This window comes from Acanthisitta chloris, unplaced genomic scaffold (genome assembly GCF_000695815.1).
Source record: "Acanthisitta chloris isolate BGI_N310 unplaced genomic scaffold, ASM69581v1 scaffold20492, whole genome shotgun sequence".
Taxonomy (NCBI): domain Eukaryota; kingdom Metazoa; phylum Chordata; class Aves; order Passeriformes; family Acanthisittidae; genus Acanthisitta; species Acanthisitta chloris.
This window is the reverse complement of record NW_008660127.1, coordinates 8,444-28,346: the sequence shown is the minus strand read 5'-3', so window position 1 is coordinate 28,346 and position 19,903 is coordinate 8,444. Positions and strand designations below refer to the sequence as shown.

Genomic DNA, 19,903 nt, shown 5'->3' with positions numbered 1-19,903 from the left:
CCCTACATTATGAACTGAAGTAGCGTCTCCTTCAAAAGACGGTGACTTCACAAAGAACCCTGTAATACCTGTTAGATGAGAGAATATGAGATTTTTTTAAAAAATGACAATACTATAAAGCCAAGCTGCTTAGATTTAGAAAAATACTATCTGATAACTACCAGGGCAGAAAGATTTAGTATCTCATTCCTAGAAGATGCTTGCAAGTTCTTTTTGTTTTATACTGGGAAGATCCTAAAAGCAACATTTCCTTGAACACACTCTCTAGGGAGTAAAACCTCCAAATTGTTGATTTGGCATCTTCCATACCATAGTGAAAGGTAGGAAAACCTACTATCCAACCTCTATGGTTAATGAATCTGCCAAAAATATCTGGATATGCTCGAGTTAGGATGAAAGAGAGAGCCTATTAATTGTATAGTTCAGTGAAACTTATGAGTGTGTGGGCTTAAAACCAAATGCAGTGCTGCTGTCAGTAGTATGCCAAAAAGGAAGAATGTGCTATTCAGTCTCTCTTGGTCATATCTGTACTCCAGTGAGCTTCTTGGTGGCTGTAAAAGCACCAAATCTAGACCATATGATGTAGAGTGAATGTGAATGAAAGCATGAATTATGAAAAATAGAAAAATATATGGGAAATTTGTTTGGAATTTATTCCCCAAACCAGTTTAATTTAGAGAGTTCAAGAATTTTGTTCAGTACATTAAATAGAATTACGCATGAGATTAACAAGTTGTAATTGGAGTTGATTGTAGAGCATTCATAGGGAGAAAGAAGATTACAAAAGAATGGCAGAATTCAAAATGACAAATTGTTTGGAGCACATTGGTTGCTAAGGGAAACACTGTGTATGGAAACGTAGTAGATAGAGAGAAACCATAACAAGATAATGCGATCCCAAGGCTCCCTTCTAGTACAAGCTGGTCTCCTAGGCTCCCTGAAGCTCTTGGGCTGGGTATGATTGAAGGCCAGAAGCATAGAAATAAGAACAGAGAACTGCAGCTTTTCATGTCTACAAGCTAGAACTGTTCTGTTTTTTGAATTACCAATTGCACTTGATTTTACCTTTAACTGTTAACAAGGTGCAACAAGGTGTTCTTTCTTCTCTTGACTTTTCAATGCATCTAGATGGAAACTTTTCAAAGTTATTACATATTGAGATCTAATTCTTAAAATTAGAGAACAAAACATTGAAAACAGTGCTCTCAAAATGAATAGTAATTAATAATTCATGTAATTACATTAATTAAACTTGGCCGTGCAATTAGAGAGCTAATTATGTTTAAAACACAATTGCACATTTCAATCACTGCCCACACCCTGGGGATCCCCCTTTTATTTTTCCCTCCCTCATTTAGACCTTCTGTAATCTCCTTCTGTTAAAGGGGATGATTGTAGATGAGAATATGCTTGCATAGATGTGCCTTAGCTTTCTCCAGCAAATATGTTCTGGCAAAGCATTATTTTTGTCTCCTATAGGAAAATGTGTGTGAAGTCATTGAGTCATTTGTATAAAATGTATTTAATTTAAAGAAATGATAGTCTAGAAAATAATCTCTCTTCGTTAAAGTGCTTTAAATTTTGGGTTTAGTTTTCATAGAATCATAGAATCCACCAGGTTGGAAGAGACCTCAAAGATCATTGAGTCCAACCCTACCGTCGTTACTAGACCATGGCACTAAGTGCCACATCCAGTCTCATCTTGAAAACCTCCAGGGATGGTGAATCCACCACCTCCCCAGGCAGCCCATTCCAGTGCCTGATAACTCTCTCCTGTAAAAAAATCTCTTCCTAATATCCAACTTAAACCTCCCCTGGCAGAGCTTGAGTCTGTGCCCTCTTGTCCTGCTGCTGGTTGCCTGGGAGAAGAGACCAACCCCCACCTGACTACAACCTCCTTCCAGGGAGTTGTAGAGGGTGATAAGGTTTCCCCTGAGCCTCCTCTTCTCCAGGCTAAACAATCCCAGCTCCCTCAGCCTCTCCTCATAGCACTTGTGCTCGTTTTGGTTTTGAATGCAAATGAAGGAGCTTCCTTAGATTGCATAGTCAAGTCCAATCTTATCACAGGCAATGAGATTATATAATATTTTATATGAATACTTCAGATTTTATCTGAAACTAGTTGTTTTTTCTTCCCCCTTATATCCATTAAAAGACTGTTCAAGAGTCGTATTTCTCTGATGCTTAGCTAACCTCTAATTTACAGTGTTGATGTGATGACTTCGTACGTTTTTATCCTTGTGCATTACTGTTTCAGAAATCTTCCTTGCAACCTTTCACTGTACTTGCTGGAGTTGTACAAAATGCTCCACTGACTCATTGTGCAATACACTGTACCAAGAGCTCTGTTGAAGGCCTAAAAACCATGCTATTCAAATAGTATGGCAGCGTGTGATTTAATGAGTACATTTTTGCTACCTGGTAATGGTCTTAGTGTAACTTAAAAGCCAGCAAAGATACCACAACAAACAGCTGGAAGATTTTTGAAAAATTATTTTGCTTCTAATATACCAAAGAGCAGTGATATGATGTATTTTCATGCTTATTTGTTGTAAGCTTGATTACTGTGGTGTGGCATCATATGGCATGGGAGAGTTACTTTTTGTGAAAGAAGCTTCTAGTGAATTATTCTCAAATCTGATTTGAGAATGTCTGTGAACATTTTGCATGTTTTTGATTGCTAGAATACATCAGTGAAGATTGGGAGGGGTTTTTGCGGTTTGAATCTTAATATATTTTGACATCTTGTTTACTGCTGAAGAGTTTATCACTGCTTTGTGTGAAATCTTCCAGGGACTTACTGTTTAACATCCTGCAAAATAGATTTTGGAACCTCTTTTTACTCCCTGAGAAGAAAAGAGCAACTCTTCAGTTCACTCATGTAGAATTGTTGTCAGAAACCTTTGAACAGATACTTAATACCTGTCTGTATGTACATTCAGTCATTTAATTCAAATCTCTTGACATCTGTCTCTGGAAGCTATGAAGAAACCTATTTGGTATATCATAAATGTTGTAAAAATGAGATCTGTCACTTTAGTTGTATGCAATTACCTACCTCAATAATATTTTCTTATTCTTGCTATGAATTCCACTGCACTTTTCTCCCTTAGGTATGGTAGACGTGTACCTTTCCAATTGAAATTGGCAAGTATACTAATTGACATACCCAAACTCCACAACTTCATGACTGTTTTGATGGTTTTAGGAGGGACTGCACACCAGGCTGAGGTGGTGACAGAAGCTCCAAGGGGTTACTAGGAGTCCCACCTGTGCTGCTGCACACCCCCTGTGTGGGAACCTGTGAACTGGAGGGGGACAGGCCAGTTTCACCTCTCCCACCTCGTCCTCAGAGGCCCAGTGCAGACCAGCCCTCTTAATTGTTGCATTTGTACCTAGGCACAGCAATGGTGGTGCCTGCCGTTTCAGAGTGCTCTTAGCATTATCCTGGGGTGGCTGTTGATTGACAGTGGAGCATAAAACAGAGGGAAATAAAATAATAAAAGTACAGAGACATCTCTGTAGGGTTTTCCTTTCTGTCAGTTTCCATGTGAAATTTGAATAATGGTTGGGCTTTCTGTTTTTCCTAGTATTTTCCACTGCTTTTTCCCATTAATTATCTCATTTCCCCCACTTTGTTTTCCATGGTCTGATCATCCAGCTCACTCCACAGCTTATAATGAATAATTGGGTTTTTGGGTTTCATGGCACAGATTATGTCCCATGAAAGCATTTACTCTCAATATCAGGTTTTGAGTATACAACACTTGAAACAGTGAGTCGAGCTACAGCTGAAGAGCAGATAAACTGTGTTCCCTCACTTGTGAGTTACTTATTCAAAGTTGTGCATGAGTCAAGGTTGCATTGGGGGATTACCTTAACTGGTTGAAATGCCCTGAGTCCTGTGAGTAACGTGTGTTTTGGAAGTCTTAAACAGATAGTGTCATAGATGTGGAAGTGATGATAAGGCTTATTGAAGTGATAGAGGTCTTCATATGATGTGTCAGCAAGATGGAATGAAGGGGAACTTCTTATTTAATGGGAGTGGATGTGAGCCAAGGATTCTCTAATCTCATTTCTAATAATTTTCAGCAGAGAAACTTGTATTTTATTACAAGAGAAGTTTTGTTCAGTTAGTAAGCAACTTGGGATATTTTTATTAGAAGGACAAATGGCTTCAGTGAAAACAAAACTATTGGTAAACTTTAGAAGAGGTTCGTCCACCCCCAGTCATGCTTTGATGGTCTGTTAACGAAGCACAGATAACGGATTTCATGAGTGGCATGAAGCCATTTAATAGATCTAGACTGCTTTCTTATTAATATAAAAGCTTGGCATTTAAAGAAATGGGTTATGGGGAAATACATAAAAAAATTAAAATCCAGGTGGAGACAAGATGGAGACAAAAGCTTTTGTAATGCTGGCAAGAAATCATTCTGGATGTTATATATTATTTATGCTGAATATTACTGGAGCAGGCATGGGAATTTGGTTGATTAATTAAGTAGGTAAAGTCTTTCCCGTTAGTAAGATCTTGGTATTTCCTTGGAAACTCTTAGTAATTGGAATGAAATATGCAGTACTGTAAAAAAGTGCAATTTTTCACTTGGCATGTAATTGTTCTCAGCCAGGGTTGAAATCTGGGGAAGATAAATCATATTCGATACAAGACAACAGTGGGCTAGAATAAATGATTTTTTTCTGAAATGTTACAGGCTAGAATATGAGTAGAGTATTGTGGTCTATAACCCAATTTTACACTTATTTTGTGCGTAATTGTCTTCAAAAGAGTTCTGAATGAGTAGACACACACTTTTAAAATGAACATTATCTCATGAAGTGGATCTTAAAATGTTGTTGAATTACAGCCCTTCCTATGGTCGTGTTGACTGCAAAGTTTTTAAGGGGAATTTTTAGCAAACAAATCAGAAGCCTTATTGAAAGTCCTACTATAGGAGTTAACACTTCTTCTAAATTGTCCTCTGATTTGCTCGAGAGAAAAATAAAGTGTTGGATTTTTCCATTCCGCTAACTCACCTGCTAAAATAATAGTGCTGGAACAGTTGAGAGTGGCTGCTTGCGTCAGGGTAGAGAGGAATTTCAATCAGAACAGCAGGAGGGAAAAGTAAAGGGAGACAATTTGGTAACTTGGGGAATTGGAGGAAGCTTATATGGAAAAATGCATTGATAGTGGTACATAAAATTGTGTGAATAAACCGTTTGCCTCATGGTGGAAATATGCAAGTTTTTTAATATTTCCCATTATCTCTTCATACAGTCTGTTTTTATCCTTGAATAAAAATACATTAAGTATACCTGTGATGTTTTAATTAGAATAAATAGGGCAGAATAGGATTTAACATGAGCGCATAGTGAGCCTAGCGTGTTCAAGATCCAACAGTGCTTTACAGATTAGTTGCTATCTGGCACCATTAGTTTGTAATTTTATCTATAATATTTGGCTCTGAGCTTTTAATAAATGAATCAGACTGGGACCACTTGAAACCTCTGGACTGTTGGTCTCAAATAACCTAAATTAAAGTAACACTTCGTACCTGATATATAGTACTCCTTATTGGTAATGCAAGCAATAGGTTTAATTGTGTTCTCTAACTGCTGTGGCTTTTGAGGTCTGCAGTGAGATTAATTTGTTGTTCCATTACAGCACAGTAGCCAAGAGCCTAACTGTAGGCTTTTCCTGTGAGAATATACAGTATTATAACTTTCTATATTATCCACAGGTTTTGGGACCTGCCCCAAAATGGTGTTCCTTCTTGGACAACTTGACTGAAGAACTGGAAGAGAATCCAGAGAGCACAGTCTATGATGATTACAAGTTTGTTACCAGAAAAGACCTTGAAAATTTAGGTAAAACAGTTGAATATGCTCTTTAGCTGACTTCATTGTTCAGTTTTTGGTCATTTATATATGTAAGTTTTATAATTCCAATGGGATGTATGAGAACTGTTAGAAATTCACTGGCAGTAGTTTCCTTTAGTCATCTTGGTTATTAATATTCCAGAACAATGAGTGCGAGTTCTTTGGTTTCCAGCCAGTGCAACACTAGTGTTTCTCAGATTTTTATCCTAAGAAGGTGGTTGGTATTGCTGATTTAATATGTCTAGCAATCCATTGTGTGTGCTTTCAGACACTAAATGGAAGGCATAGGAAGAGTTTTGATTTAGTTTTCAAAATATTTTTGAAGTGCTCAAATAGAATATTGAACTCAAAATCTGCCAAAGTCTACCCTACTTGAATGTAGTAATCTCCAGAAAACACAAAACATTCTGGGGCTAATAGAAACACAGTTTCAAGGAGTTGGAGTACTAAAAATTGTACAGCAAAGAAGGTAAGCATGCCTCTCTCAAGGTAGTTAGTCCATTTTCTGTCCATTACATGCTTTGCTTGAAATGTTTTGCTCCAGTTTTCTTAATTTACCTCTGACTATGACAGTTAGTTTTGACCCAAGGCAAAACTCTTTAATTAAAAGCATCTCTATATCACACTAAAAAAGGGATCATCAAACACCTATGAACTTTCAAAAAATCCTCTGGAATTTTTCATTGTAAACTTCTATAGAGCGTAATGCGTATTGGTATTTTAAAAGAGTGCTCAGTAACATGTATAATGACAAGAAAAATGGGTTTGGTTGGTCTGAGGAAACTTAAATGTTATGCTGGTGAAAGTGGTTTGTTTGGATTTTTTTGTTTCAGTTTTACTTAGTCTTGATGTCATGAATGTGACTGTTAGATTGATATGTTGTGTTGGCAGTGCTTGTTTGTCTTGAAGCAGGCTAGTGAAGTGGCTAACTTGGAATAGAAGTTCTTTATATATGAAAGGTCTTTGAAATCCTCTTGAACTTTTTTCCCAGGCCTTGCTCATCTCATTGGATCGTCATTGCTCAGAGCATATATGCATGGCTTTTTCATGGACATAAGACTTTATCATAAGGTAAATGAGACTGATCCTTGTCAATTTTTATTCTTATTAATAAAATATATGTGTTGGGATTTTCTGTTTTCTTTTTGTTGGTTTTTGTTTTGGTTGGGGTTTTTCCCCTCCAGATGATGGTCTGTGTTCTGTATTAATGGTGTCTTCTCTTTATGTCCTTCTGCTTGTTTAAAGGCGAAAATGATGGCCAACCCTTTTGCCTATGAAGAATACAGAAGAGAGAAAATAAGGCAGAAGATAGAAGAAACACGTGCACAGAGAGTTCAACTAAAGGTAAATCCTGTAAACAATTAGTATACTTCTGGGAAAACTATTGATAAAGAGTAATATATACCCAAGTGTATCTTACAGATATAATGACTTAGGATTTGATTCTGTTTATTATCAGAGACACAAAGGAATTTATACAACTATATGAATAGAACCATAAAATTTCCACACATGTGATTCCCTCAGATGATACCAAACTGTAAAAGAGCAGCTCTCATCACATTTGCCACTTCAGCAGATAGCCCACTAGTAAAACTTGTAATTTCTACTTCTGTCATTAAGCTAAATGACTTAAGCCATTAAAACGTAGTACTCTGGAAAGACATATATTAGAATTGTGTTTACAACTAGTAGCTTTCTATATTGAATTTCTTCAACATAAAAGGAGAAAGAATTGCATCTAAAGTACTAACACTGATGCATTACCGGGAAAGTCATACACAAGTTCTATTTAAAGCTTCTCCAAGTGCTGTTGCTTTTCTAGTACCTAGAAATTTTTGGAACCAGTCATAGAGCTTTTCAGCAAGAGTTATAAGAATGAATAAGTATTCTCTCTTCTCCACAAGTACAAATGTAAGCTACATAGGCTGCATGTGTAAAAGACTAATCTGTTGATTAATTGCTTTCGTCTTTCTAGAAACTTCCAAAAGTCAATAAAGAACTTGCACTCAAACTGATTGAGGAGGAAGGAGAAGAGCAACAGGTTGCTAGAAAAAGGAAACAGAAGGTGAGCTTTTGCTTTGGAGACTTCTCTATGGCAGAGCACAGAAATAACAATGCTTACAGGATTTATTTTGTTGTTGTTTGGCCAAACAGCTTCAAAATTCTGTTGTTTATGTTTCTCCTAAATAACTTAATCTAGTAGGTGGCTTTAAGGTGGACTTTGCTGAAACGGCAGCACCAAAAAGACCATGTAGTAACTTAAAGCTTAAAATGGTGAAATACTCTCTGTGAAGATGCTATGGACTTTGTAGGACTCCAGAAGGTAGTTGCTGCAGAGTCAATACCCAAGTTGTTCAGAGAAGACTGGTTGGTTGTATTTGGTGGTATTTTGGTGGTGACCATGACAGGACAGATGTTACCTGTAAAACTGAATATACAGTTGCCTATTTTTGTGGACCCAGTTAACTACATTTTATAAAATCGCCAAAATGGTTTGCTCTTATGCAACAGGAATTCTTTCTGATGCTGAAAATAATCCATTTCTCTCCTAGGAGAAGTTTAAAGGAAGAAATTGGTTAATGGGAGGGGAGGCTTTTTATAAGTAGCACTTCATGAATGCTCATTTTCATAGGAATATAGCATTCATGAAAGGCAGGTATTACCTGCATGTGGCCACTGATGAAATCTTGTGTGGTATGGTTAGTAGGAAGCATGAACTACTGAAAAAGTAGGTGATGGTGAAACCTTAAATACAGACTTAAGCCAATGTTACAGTGGAAATGAGAGTTCGATAAATGGGGACTGATTTGTCTAGGAGTACATGTAGAGTGTGATGTTAAGTGTACTAAAAAGAGTGTACATAAAAATGTATGTCCTGATTATTTTCCTGAAATGACATTAGAGTCTTATGACATGCAATTTATTTTAGGCTTTGAGATTTAATTTTTGGCTGTGACTGCAAGCCACACATTTGCACCAGTTTATGAGTTTGAAATTTGTACTTGTTGGTTTTTGTATCCTTAGCCATCCCCCCTTTGCCCCTCCCCCTCCTTAGGTAACTGAAAATTTAAGACTGGGGTGGGATTAATATACTGGTATAAGTCCGGCAATGTTAAATCATCAGATTTTTATAATAGAAAGCTATGTGTGCAATGATTTTAAAATGACAACTCGTGTTCACATAAACTGAATTTGTAGCTTGAACTGTTCATAATTCACCAGTAGCGTACACCGAGTTCATTTTGCTTTGACATAAATAAAGCTGCCTTTTCCATTCTGTACGTGAGGGTGGTGGAAAAAAAAGTGTGATAAAATATATAGAAACACTTCCTCTCAAGTACTTAGAGTAAAACAGTAGTAGCATTGTGTAAAGATATGTTTACTCTGGTAATGTTTTACATGTTGTAGAATCAGCCCTGTCAGGCAGCATTATTGGAGGTACTGCTGATTTGTCAATAGATATCAATGTGTCTCCAGACTAGCTGACTGAATGTATGTGAAACATTAATTCAATAATAGTAGTAATTGTGTATTTAAAGTGTCTGTAGTGTGCATTAAAGAACCTCTTGCTTACAGGTAGCTTAGAATGATACTTATTTGACCTTTGTGAAACTACAATAAGCATAAATCTTGATTTTTATATGGCCTGGAAGGATAAAGCAACTGGCATTTCATACGCTGGTTTTGAATTTTGTTTAATTAAAAAAGGTGTTACTTACTTTACTAATGTGTGTTTCAGGATTGTCTAACTCACTCATGCTTTGCTTCTTTTCCAGAATCTGCCCAGCCTTCTCAAAGATGATCGTTTTAAGGTCATGTTTGAGAATCCAGATTTCCAGGTGGATGAGCAGAGTGAAGAGTTTAGGCTACTTAACCCACTTGTCTCTAAAATAAGTGAGAAAAGAAAGAGGAAGCTAAAGATCTTAGAGGAACTGGAAGCACAAGGGCAGGTAAAATATTTTCTATTTGCATTAAGAAAACTCCATAGGTTGGTTGGTTTGTTTGTTTGTTTCAAGCATTCGGATTTTTCACCCTGGAAAGATGAGAGTCAGTGCAAAAATGTCTTATCAGCTACAGTAATTAAGTGTAGTTTATAATGTTAATCTAGTTTTTAGATGTGAATGTATTATGTCTACATGAATATAGGTTTGAAAAACATAAAATATGCAGACAGTAACAACTTTGTAATATATTTTCTGCTTCATTTGCTGCTCCTGCTTTTGTTCAAATTGTAGTTCTCTTCAACGATTCCTATGTCAAAGCTGTCACGTACTCTAACTGCCGGAATGGTTAGAGAAGAAAATTAGTTGATGATTTCTTACTTTACACTACTTTTGTCTGCAGGAAGAGGAGGAAGAACCAGAAGGAAAAGCAAGTGATGCAGAAAGTTCTGAGAGTTCAGATGATGAAAAAGGTTGGGTTGAAGAGGTCAGGAAACAGCGCAAGCTTCTACGCCAAGAGGAAAAACTAAAGCGGCAGGAAAGGTTCAAGGAGGATCAGCAAACATTACTGAAACCTCAGTTTTTTGAGATTAAAGAAGGAGAGGAATTCAGAAGCTTCAAAGACTCTGCCAAAAAACAAAAATTAATGAAGTAAGACCAGTTTTACTATTTTGATTACTGGGGGCGTACGATTCTTAAGTATTTCCCCACAATGCAGGCCAGTTGTGTTTTGGCTTGGAAACACTTGCTAGTAAAGCCACATCTGGCGATTCAGAGATATAACTTAACACAACGTAGTTCTTGAAAGCTTTGTTTTGCAGTTAAATAAAATGTTTTAAGTAGGGCAGAGAGACAACACAAATGAGATGAGTAAGACATTAATATTTTGAGTCCGATTTGGGTATCCATTACTCAGGGTTGGTGAAGTGCCACTCTCACAAGTATCAACACTCAGGTCTTGTGAGACTAGTTATATTTGTTCACCTGTGTGAGTATGAGGTTGACAGTCTGGATGTTTTTCATCTGACTCTCTAACAGGGTGTAGAGTGCTGCATGGCATGTCACTGTTTCGGGACTAAAAGAAAAATGTTACTGTCCGGGTATTTTTATGCTTTCCAGAAATTTTCAAAATCTGCACTGTCCTTATATTGTCAGGACTTACTATTTCTGTTTTTCATTTTTGCAGTATGGAATATCAGAGTGGGAGGGGGTTTGTTTAGTGAGGTTGTTTTGGTATTTTTTTGTTTTGTTTTTTTATTTCCTTAAACTGATGATCAACTGAAGTAACTGGGTACTGTATAAAGTGCATGTCAAACTAAAGACAGAGCACATCAAACTTAAGGACTTGGCTTTGAGGTGTTCAATGCCTGCAAATCTCATTGATTTGTTTTTTTCAGAGGTGAGTTGAGCCTTTCAGAAGATGAGATTTGATAGCCTTTTATTGTTTGGAGTGCAGATACTAATACTAAAATCTTTCAAGACAGTAGCTTCAAAGTTCTTACGGTGGATGCAGAGAAGAATTTTGACTAATGTTGGAAACGGGTTGTTGGGCTAGATGGATCTCATAATGAACATTGTGTTTACTTAGAATGAAATGTTACAGTCAAAGTAAAGAAAGTGAATAATATATATAAATAGGGCTGATTCTTTATGTCACCAGTGACTGACTCTACAGCCTAGTTGTTTCATGATGGAAATTTTATGGAGACGTGTAAACATTTGATTAAAATTTAGTCTGGTCCTTAAATGTGCAAGTTTTCAACTAGAGTTATGTAGAGTGGACTTCTAAGGATTAGTGAGAGTGTTCCCATGGTAGTCAGGTAGTCTGTGATTTCCATGTTGTACCTATAAGACTTCTTTTGATAGAAGTAGTAGATTTTATAAATTGGGATATATAGCAGTCCTGCAGAACTGATTGTCATGTTTTCCTTAGCTGTTTTTTGTCAGCAGGTAATTTCACAGAGGAAGTTTTCTTTGTTCTTTTGATTGAATATACCCACTCATTCTGGACCCTAGTTTTCTTAAATTTTTCCAGTAACTTTCTTCTGGTTATTTTTCTTCTTTCTTCCAAAAGATGAAGCAACATTTTAATTTTGTCAGTTTTTCTTCTTTATCAAGGGAAAATTCACTCTGGACACCTTGGCAAAATATTGTAGGTTAGGAATATTTTTTTACGTTGTAATTAGGTTTATAGTCACGTTAGCTGTAACTTAGAAGGAGCCCGAGACACTGGACAAATAACACTGTCTACTCGGTGCCGCTGAAATACTTCGTTAAAAGGCTGTATGGCTGCAGCCTACTTGCTTACTGTTCTTTTGCACAAATATAGCTGCTAAGCTCTAAAGGAAATTCTCAAGGACAGTTAATTTAAAGCATTAAGATTTCATTTTGTTCAAAACATGGAAGGCTTAAATGTGAACAAGGGTGCTGAAAGTTAAGTAAATAAGCCAAGACAGGTGTAAGGAAGAGAAACATTTAGAAAAAAGTAGTAGAGTGTGACACAGGACAAAGTAAATTCTTTCATCTGGTTTTAAGGGAGAAAAAGTCAGTCATTTCTTCAGCCCAGGAAAAACAAAAGCAAATACCTCAGACCTGTCCAGTAGATGGAAGAATATCAGTGATGACATAAACCATCGAAAGACTTTTAAAAGGCTGCTTTTAAAGAAAAGAGAATCTGTCTTAAGATTTGCTGCTAATAGATAGCCTCGGTGTGGAAGGTGCACAGAGGGGTTCTAATGTAGAATGTAAAAAGGACAGGAATTTGAGGACAGAATAGAAGACAAAAAAAAAAAAAGTGGTAGCATCACATCCTTTGTTTTCTGAATTGTTGTGATTGAATTGTCTTACATGTGGGTTTTTTTAAATCTTTTTCTAAGCAGTTAGCTCTATATTCACCAATCACCTTTGTGCTAATTCAAGCATTGTTCTTAGTACGGAGTTTGATATTCCTCGAATTCTTAGAAAAAATTAAAAAATGAACAGCTGGTATCTGTTTCTTACAAGGTATAGCTGATACAATTCTGTAATCATAATGATTTAGCCTGCATCGTGAGCTAACTTGTTTGGTTAATAAGCATTTTTACATATTAGAATTTTATGAAGAAAATAAATATGTTTTTTGCTGGCCTTATTCAGTGATAAGTAGTCAGCATAGAAATAATTAATTCAAGTAACGTACTGAAAATTGGATAGACTGTAGTGGCATGTACAATCTGGTGAGACTGGCATGTTTGTCTTTGATTTGATATATCCAAGTTGTGGAATGACGGTCTGTGACCAATATAATTAAGTACCTTAATACCTTCACTATGCATTTAATGGCTAGGTGTTCTTTGTTCCTCTAATCGTATAATGTTCTACCTGAGGAAACAGTTTATGACTTATATAAAACTGGGTGTTTCTTTTGACATGTTCCTGACTCAGCATGGCTCCAAGCCCAACTTCTAAAGCAGTAGTGCGTACTATAAATTTTTTTCCTATACCAACAGTCTACACATTTCTTTGCGTAGGAAAGCTGCAAAGTTTACTCATGATTGTAAAAAACACCTTGTCTCAAATCTGTCTGCATTTAATTTTCCCCTTTTGCACTCTTTATACGCTTACACAGGAAAACCTGCAAATCCTTGCTTTGCTTGCTTACAGCATAAGTTTCTTACCTGGTAACTTAAATGCATAAAAGGAAAGGCTTTTTATCACTGTGCTAAGAGGTATTTTGATTTACTTGATGTCCCTTTAAAATGTATGTTACAGAGGTTAGAACATGTCAAAGCTAAAAACTACACTAGTCATATATCATAAAAAGTATGACAGTCAATGTATGTGTCTTCAGAGATGGCCAAGAAAGCCAACAATGCATAATTGAAATTCCTAGGTATTGCTAAAGTAAAACAGTAGGAAAAGTCCTGAAAAGGTGTTTTCTTTGTATATGAGGAAAAAAGAAGTGCATGGGGGATATTTTGTTTGGTTTTTTACAGTAGGGCAGAGGAAGTTGCTTCTAATAACACTGTAAATGTATCCCTTGAATTAATTTGTTGAGGAAGATATAAAATGCCCCAGCAAAACAACACAGCATTGTGTTAGTATAGCAGTGCGTGCAATTCACTATCCCTTGAGATCTGCACATCTTCAGATAAATAGAGCCATACCTGTATTTATTCAGTAAAATTGCAACCCCGCAGTGTTTTGCTAGTATCTCCTCATTTAAATTTTTCTCCTGACTGAAGCAGTATCTAGGCAGTCATGCTAAATAATTGCTGGGTAGTAGCCATATTTCTCCAGTTCACTTTCAAAGGGGAGAAAAAATGGGACTTCACTTGAGTGTAGAAATCCCACCACAGTGTTGGTGACTGATCTCCTGCCACAGTTAGCTCTAAGGCTTAGCTTGTCTTTCCGATTCGTACAGATGGAGCAAGTTTTTACATGTACTCAATGAAAAATATACTACAGAAAAAATACAATCAAAGTACCTAGTCATGAGAAAGAAAGAAAGTAATCCTTGACAGTAATTTTTCATTGTTTATCTGAAAGGTCTTTGTTACATGAAATGGCCCATTAACCAAAATTCAGCAGACTTCAGAAACTTCATGCATAGGCCACAGTCCATGAGCCCTTCATCTACAGTAAATGCCAGTGACTTTGGTGACTGCTAATTGTCACTATTGTTATGTTGATTTATTTTCCACTTTAAAACTTGTACATAAAAGCCCTCTTGGCCATCTTCAGAGAGAGCTAATGAGGCAGTAATAGCATCTCAAATTGCAGAAACTAATTTCATTTACGGTTAGGAGAATGTGTTCTAAGCACAGGCAGAGTGGGTTTGATCGTACAAGCCATGTCATATTCTCAAATGGTGCTACATTATAGGAGAAGGATGAGCTGTGTTAGGACTCACGGCTGCCTTTAGGGAGACTGGTTGAAGCCAGCACCATCCCTGTCTGCCTGCCTCACCCCTGAGCTGGAAGCTATGTGGGAACAAGGTGTATTTCCACTCCTCAGCTGTTCTAGTTTACAACCCAACTTAACTGAAGTCAGCAATTGTGATATTAAATAACAGCTCTCAACCTGGGGGCATGTCCAAGTGTTTTACCTTTGTAAGGACATTAACTTCCAGTGGAGGAGAGCTGAAAACAGCTGCCCACAACAGCTGCCTCCTGCTCCACAGAAATTCTGGAGTGTGGTGCCCAAGGGAGAAGCTCTATACCAGCTTGCTTGCAGAAACTAAGTGATAAGCACTGTGCTTGAAGGTGTATAATACTGTGGAGCTCCTCTCTGGGGCCAGGGTCTGTCTTATTTACCACATTCATTTGTTTATATTGTTGTTTTATTTAGAAAACTACTTGCCTTAGACTGTTGTGGGTGCAGTGTCCCAACAGTTATTTGTATTTGGATTAAGTAGTTTGTGTCTATCAGTGAAGTGATTCATTTGACAATTAATTCATTTTGACGTATAGTCAAGATTACTTCCTTTCTTCAAAAGTGTTTCCAGTTCAGAAATTACAAGATTCCAAGAAAACTGTGTATATCTTGCCTTACCTTTTTTCATTTGTGCATGTATCTATTACTGCAGTTGAATATACCCAACTTTTTCTGACATTTCAAAGAAAACAATAGCAATAGAAAGATGTTGTTTCTTTCTCAAGTAGAGTCATGTTGTTTTTTTAGCAGCAAAACCCAATGAACATTACATACATTTAAAAAATGTTTCTACTGAAAGCAATATCTGCAGGGAATGATTTCTGTTTCCTGGATATTTACTTTTTTAGAGTTATGACACTTTAGGGTTTCAGAGAAATTTGGATTAGCTTTGATTGCATTATCAACTGGTTTTGTAGTAAAAGGATGGCAAAAAACTAGGGACTAATGTTAATTTTTCTCTGCAGGAAAACTCTTGAAGATCGTTTAAAGCTTGAAGAAACACTTGGCACACTCAATGTGTCTGATACCACAGTAGGCAGCAAACAGGCAACATTCAAATTAAAGAAGGTGAGCTATACATATGTATATAATTTTTTAAGATATATGAGTATATCTTAAATACACAAGTAACTTTAGTTTTTGCATGAAAGAACAAGAACTTTAAAACCGTCAAGCAAATGTCCCTCTTTGTTTCTTTATAAGCTGCCAACTCTTCAGCTTCTTGCCAAGAGAATGAAAGCCTCCGGTAGTACTCTGAGTGTTTTTCCCTTATAACTCAGGCAACACTCATAAAGTCTTATGTTCGGTGGAAAATAATGGCTTGCATCTTTTAATAGTTTGTTTGCAGACACCACCAGAAGCTTGTGACCTTGCCTGACTTCTGTGCCAGGACTGATCAGATCTTGGTCTGCAGGTCCAAACACAATCAGGATGCTGTAGGTGACAGGCTTTCTCTCAGCTGAGCATGTTGCTAGGTCTCTGCATGGTAAAAACAGAGCTCCTAACCACCTTTGTCATTGAATTTGTGTAACACTAATCACAGGAATGACCTCTGGTCCTGTTCTAGTTGTCAAATTCCATTTGAAGTGTGCAGCTGACTGCTGCCCATCTACCTTTCCCAAGGGTTTTGATTTCCCATCCTAAAGAACTTTGTAGATGGCAGACAGGCGATTACTTTATCGTGTGAGTAGAGCTGAATGCATGTGTGCATTCAACGGTAGGGTTGGACTCGATGATTTTTGAGGTCTCTTCCAACCTGGTTCATTCTGTGATTCTATGGTTTTATCTACTACTGCTGTAGAACACGTAGGGATTTTCTACTAGAAAATTGCTTTAGAACCAAAGAAAGGATGCTTTGTAAAATCTGAAGACCCATCATATTAATAGTATCAATTAATATCATATTACTTTATACTTGAGTTGACAAAATTCACATCTGTTCAAATTGTTTTTTCTCAGGGTAAGCCTCTTTGCTATAATGTGTTTCTCCTTAACAATGGTCAAATATAATTTTCAGTGGTAAAACTGCTGTCACAAGAATGGCTAAGTACTTATTTGACTCTCATATTGTGTATGCCTGATGGGAAAAAAATCAGATTTATTGACTATTTCTACCTTACTTCTTTTACCTAATTATTATCTGTTTGCAGATGTCCTTTTTCATCTGTTTTTGATTCCTGTATTGCTGGAATTTAAAATGTGTTGACTGTGAAATAAGTCACAAATTCCTCTGCAGTGCTGTGTAGGGTAACCATTCTGGGGATTTTACCAACTCTGTAACTGATACGTTAGTGTCTTGCAGCTAATTAAATGGGCTTTGCAGGGCTTTGAAAGCACAATCTTCTTTACAGTAGCTTTAACTCAGAAAGGGTTTTTAAAAAGAAAAACAGTGCATCTACAGTGGAGATATTTTCATCCATCAACAGAACAACAAAGTAAAACTTACAAGCCTTCTCTCAAATAAACAGACACTGTTTATATATTTTGAAGTCCCAAGGAATGGAGCTTGGCAAGCTAGGAAATCATCATGCTGTGCAGTCTTGACATTCCTTTTCAGAGCATGTAGAGTTGGACCTGGCAAGCCAAAAAAAGGGATTTTAGTGTTATTTGAATTGTCAGCTTCTGCTTTATGATGCCCTTTCCTTAAAGGGCAGATGAATTTAGGAGTAGGTAGAAAGATTTAGTAGGGGATAGAGTTGTGCTTCCACAGGGTTAGTACTTCTATGTCCAAGTCAGTGGAATTGACTGAACTTGGCTGCTGCAGGTGTGGTATGTTAGCAGCATCCTGAATGCCCAGCAACCACTGACAGATCCAGCAATGAAATTGTTTGTCATTGATATTTCACAGTCTAGTTTTCAGGGGATTTGAATATAGTTCCTATAGTGTGGCAACTTATTTTTCAATTTTAATATGCTTTATAGTAGCAAATAGATCTAAACAAATAGCAGGGCTTCTAAAATACCTAAGTATTACTATCAGGAAGGTATGGAAGACATTTAAAATACCCAAACAAACAAACCACAAAGTTTCTAATCCAAATCAAGATCATTCAATTTCAGTACACTATCCGTAGCAGTCTTGGATTTCTCAAGACTGTTTCAGAAGAGGTCTGGAGATGCAGGGAAACTACTTACATTTTCAAATAGAGGGTTTCTTGTTTGCTCTGCTTGCCAGAAAATAGTAGTTTATGGCTGTGAGAGCCATTTCCTCTATGTGGGACCTAAATTAAACCCTTTCAGCATGTTTTTGATGAAGAGGAGAAATACTAATAGGGCATGTGCCACAGAAGCAGAGATTTAAAATTACTTTCGCTTGGAAAGTCTTTCTAGAATTGCATAAAGCCTATCAAACACTTTCAAGGGCTCCTAAGAACTCATTTTAGAAAACCTGAATACTTTAGCAAATTTAACTAATTGTTCTGTCCTTTTAAAATCAATTTATGCAAATATTAATTATGGAAATACTCGTTAATCAAAGTTGATACTAGGTAGCCTCAAATTGGGATTTACCTTCTTAAGGGCATTAAAATATAAATTGTGGAGTGTATTGTTAAATGGTTTTTATCTGAAACACAGGATTTATTCACTGGTTTCGATACTTTTTTGTGTTAACATTTGCTCTGAAAAACTTCAAATGATAGGTATGCCCAGCATTGACAGCTGTGGTGTGAGACAAGATAGCATGGAACCATTTACAGCAACATTTCCAGGTTTCCCTAATGGAATTCTGACTTGATATATTGGTACTGGGATAATGAGGTGATGTGTAAGTTTACGAGAACCTGAGTCTATTTTTGTTTTAATATTCCAGTCAGAGCAGCAAAGGAAACAGCAGGAAGCTGAGAAACAACATCGTCAAGAGAGGAAAGCCCTTAGGCGTTCTGCTGGTCATCTCAAGAGCAAACGTGGAAGAGGACGACTGTTTCATTGATTTATGTTATTTTTTTTAAAGAACTTCTTTTTTATTTGAGAAGGGGACTTTTCCAAATTGGAACGGAGTACCAATGAATTTGTATTTTGATTCACTGCTGAACACAAAAACAGAACTTCCTAAACCCTGTGTTAATTATTGACTGACCGAAGGACAGTATGAATATGATCCAGTGATGAACTGTGTTTGTTCAGAAATTACCAGCAGCTGGTTGTTGTGTAACCCTGGATGTTTTCTATATAAGAATTTATGTATACAATGAAGCTGCCTGTCTTTTATTTAACTTGAGAGCTCTGGGGTTTGGTTTCTGAAATAGTTATTTGTGACTGCTTAGATAGGAGATCAACAGTAAATATTTTATCTTAAAGCTTATACTTCACAAGATCATAACAAATTTTGCTGGTTCTTGAAGGATGATGCAACTATATTTTTCAAAAAATTACTTTGGCTTTATATTGTTGGGTTGCTTTAGTAAGCAAATGGTGCACATGGTTGTCAGGAGGGCAATTGATTCAAGTTTCTCTGAGTAACTCCGTAAGGACACTTCTCTTGTCACACCAGTGTACAAAGGGGAAATCTCAAAAGGGTAGTCCATGAATACTGCCTTTACTCATGTTCAGCCTTGTCCCAAGGATTCTGTTTTGATAAGCCAGCCATGGTTCAGTGTAGATCAAGTGTTATGTGTTCACAAAACAAGCACATTAAGGTCATGCCAGTAGTCTCCTATTCTTCAAAAAATTAGTTTCCTTAAATAGCTTAAAAAACTAGGAGCCACATTAAGGAAATGATTGATTCTTTTCTGTTATCTTTTTGATTCCTGAAAGAATGCTTGTTGCTAACCATGATACAGGATCTCTTACTGATTTTTATCTTGCTAGCCCATCATTTACATAAGTAGGTCATTACTTAAGCAAATAATTAATTTTTACCTTTTTATTGCTTTTTAAAAGCCTTTATAAATTGTCTTTTTACTAAATCTTAATACCTGTGGACTTTGCCTCCAAAAGAAAATCTTATGTAAATCTTTTTAAGAGACTCAGAAGTTCTCTTTATAAAGCAAAGTGATTATTAATCTCGTTGGGTCTCCTGGTAAGTGTTTACCATATAATTTTTGCAGTTATCTCAGTAAAAACCTCATTTTCTCATAGCCTGATGGGTTATTTTTATTGTTAGATGGTAGAAAAGTTAGTCACATGGTTAAATTTACTTTTTTCTCCCTGATTTAGTTTTGCCT

The 19,903-nt window shown here is 36.6% G+C and overlaps 1 protein-coding gene across 1 annotated transcript in view; it reads left to right on the top strand.

The window, feature by feature from the left end:
- NOL10 (nucleolar protein 10) overlaps positions 1 to 18,845 on the top strand; it is a gene marked incomplete at its 5' end in the record, with an annotated part of 47,737 nt that extends 28,892 nt beyond the window's left edge. Inside the window, 8 exons of the mRNA XM_009069711.1 lie at positions 5,742 to 5,868; positions 6,872 to 6,951; positions 7,126 to 7,224; positions 7,859 to 7,948; positions 9,660 to 9,833; positions 10,228 to 10,475; positions 15,704 to 15,806; positions 18,550 to 18,845. Coding sequence (XP_009067959.1) covers positions 5,742 to 5,868; positions 6,872 to 6,951; positions 7,126 to 7,224; positions 7,859 to 7,948; positions 9,660 to 9,833; positions 10,228 to 10,475; positions 15,704 to 15,806; positions 18,550 to 18,669 — 1,041 coding nt within the window. The remainder of the gene's footprint in view (positions 1 to 5,741; positions 5,869 to 6,871; positions 6,952 to 7,125; positions 7,225 to 7,858; positions 7,949 to 9,659; positions 9,834 to 10,227; positions 10,476 to 15,703; positions 15,807 to 18,549) is intronic.
- Between the last annotated feature and the right edge of the window lie 1,058 nt (positions 18,846 to 19,903).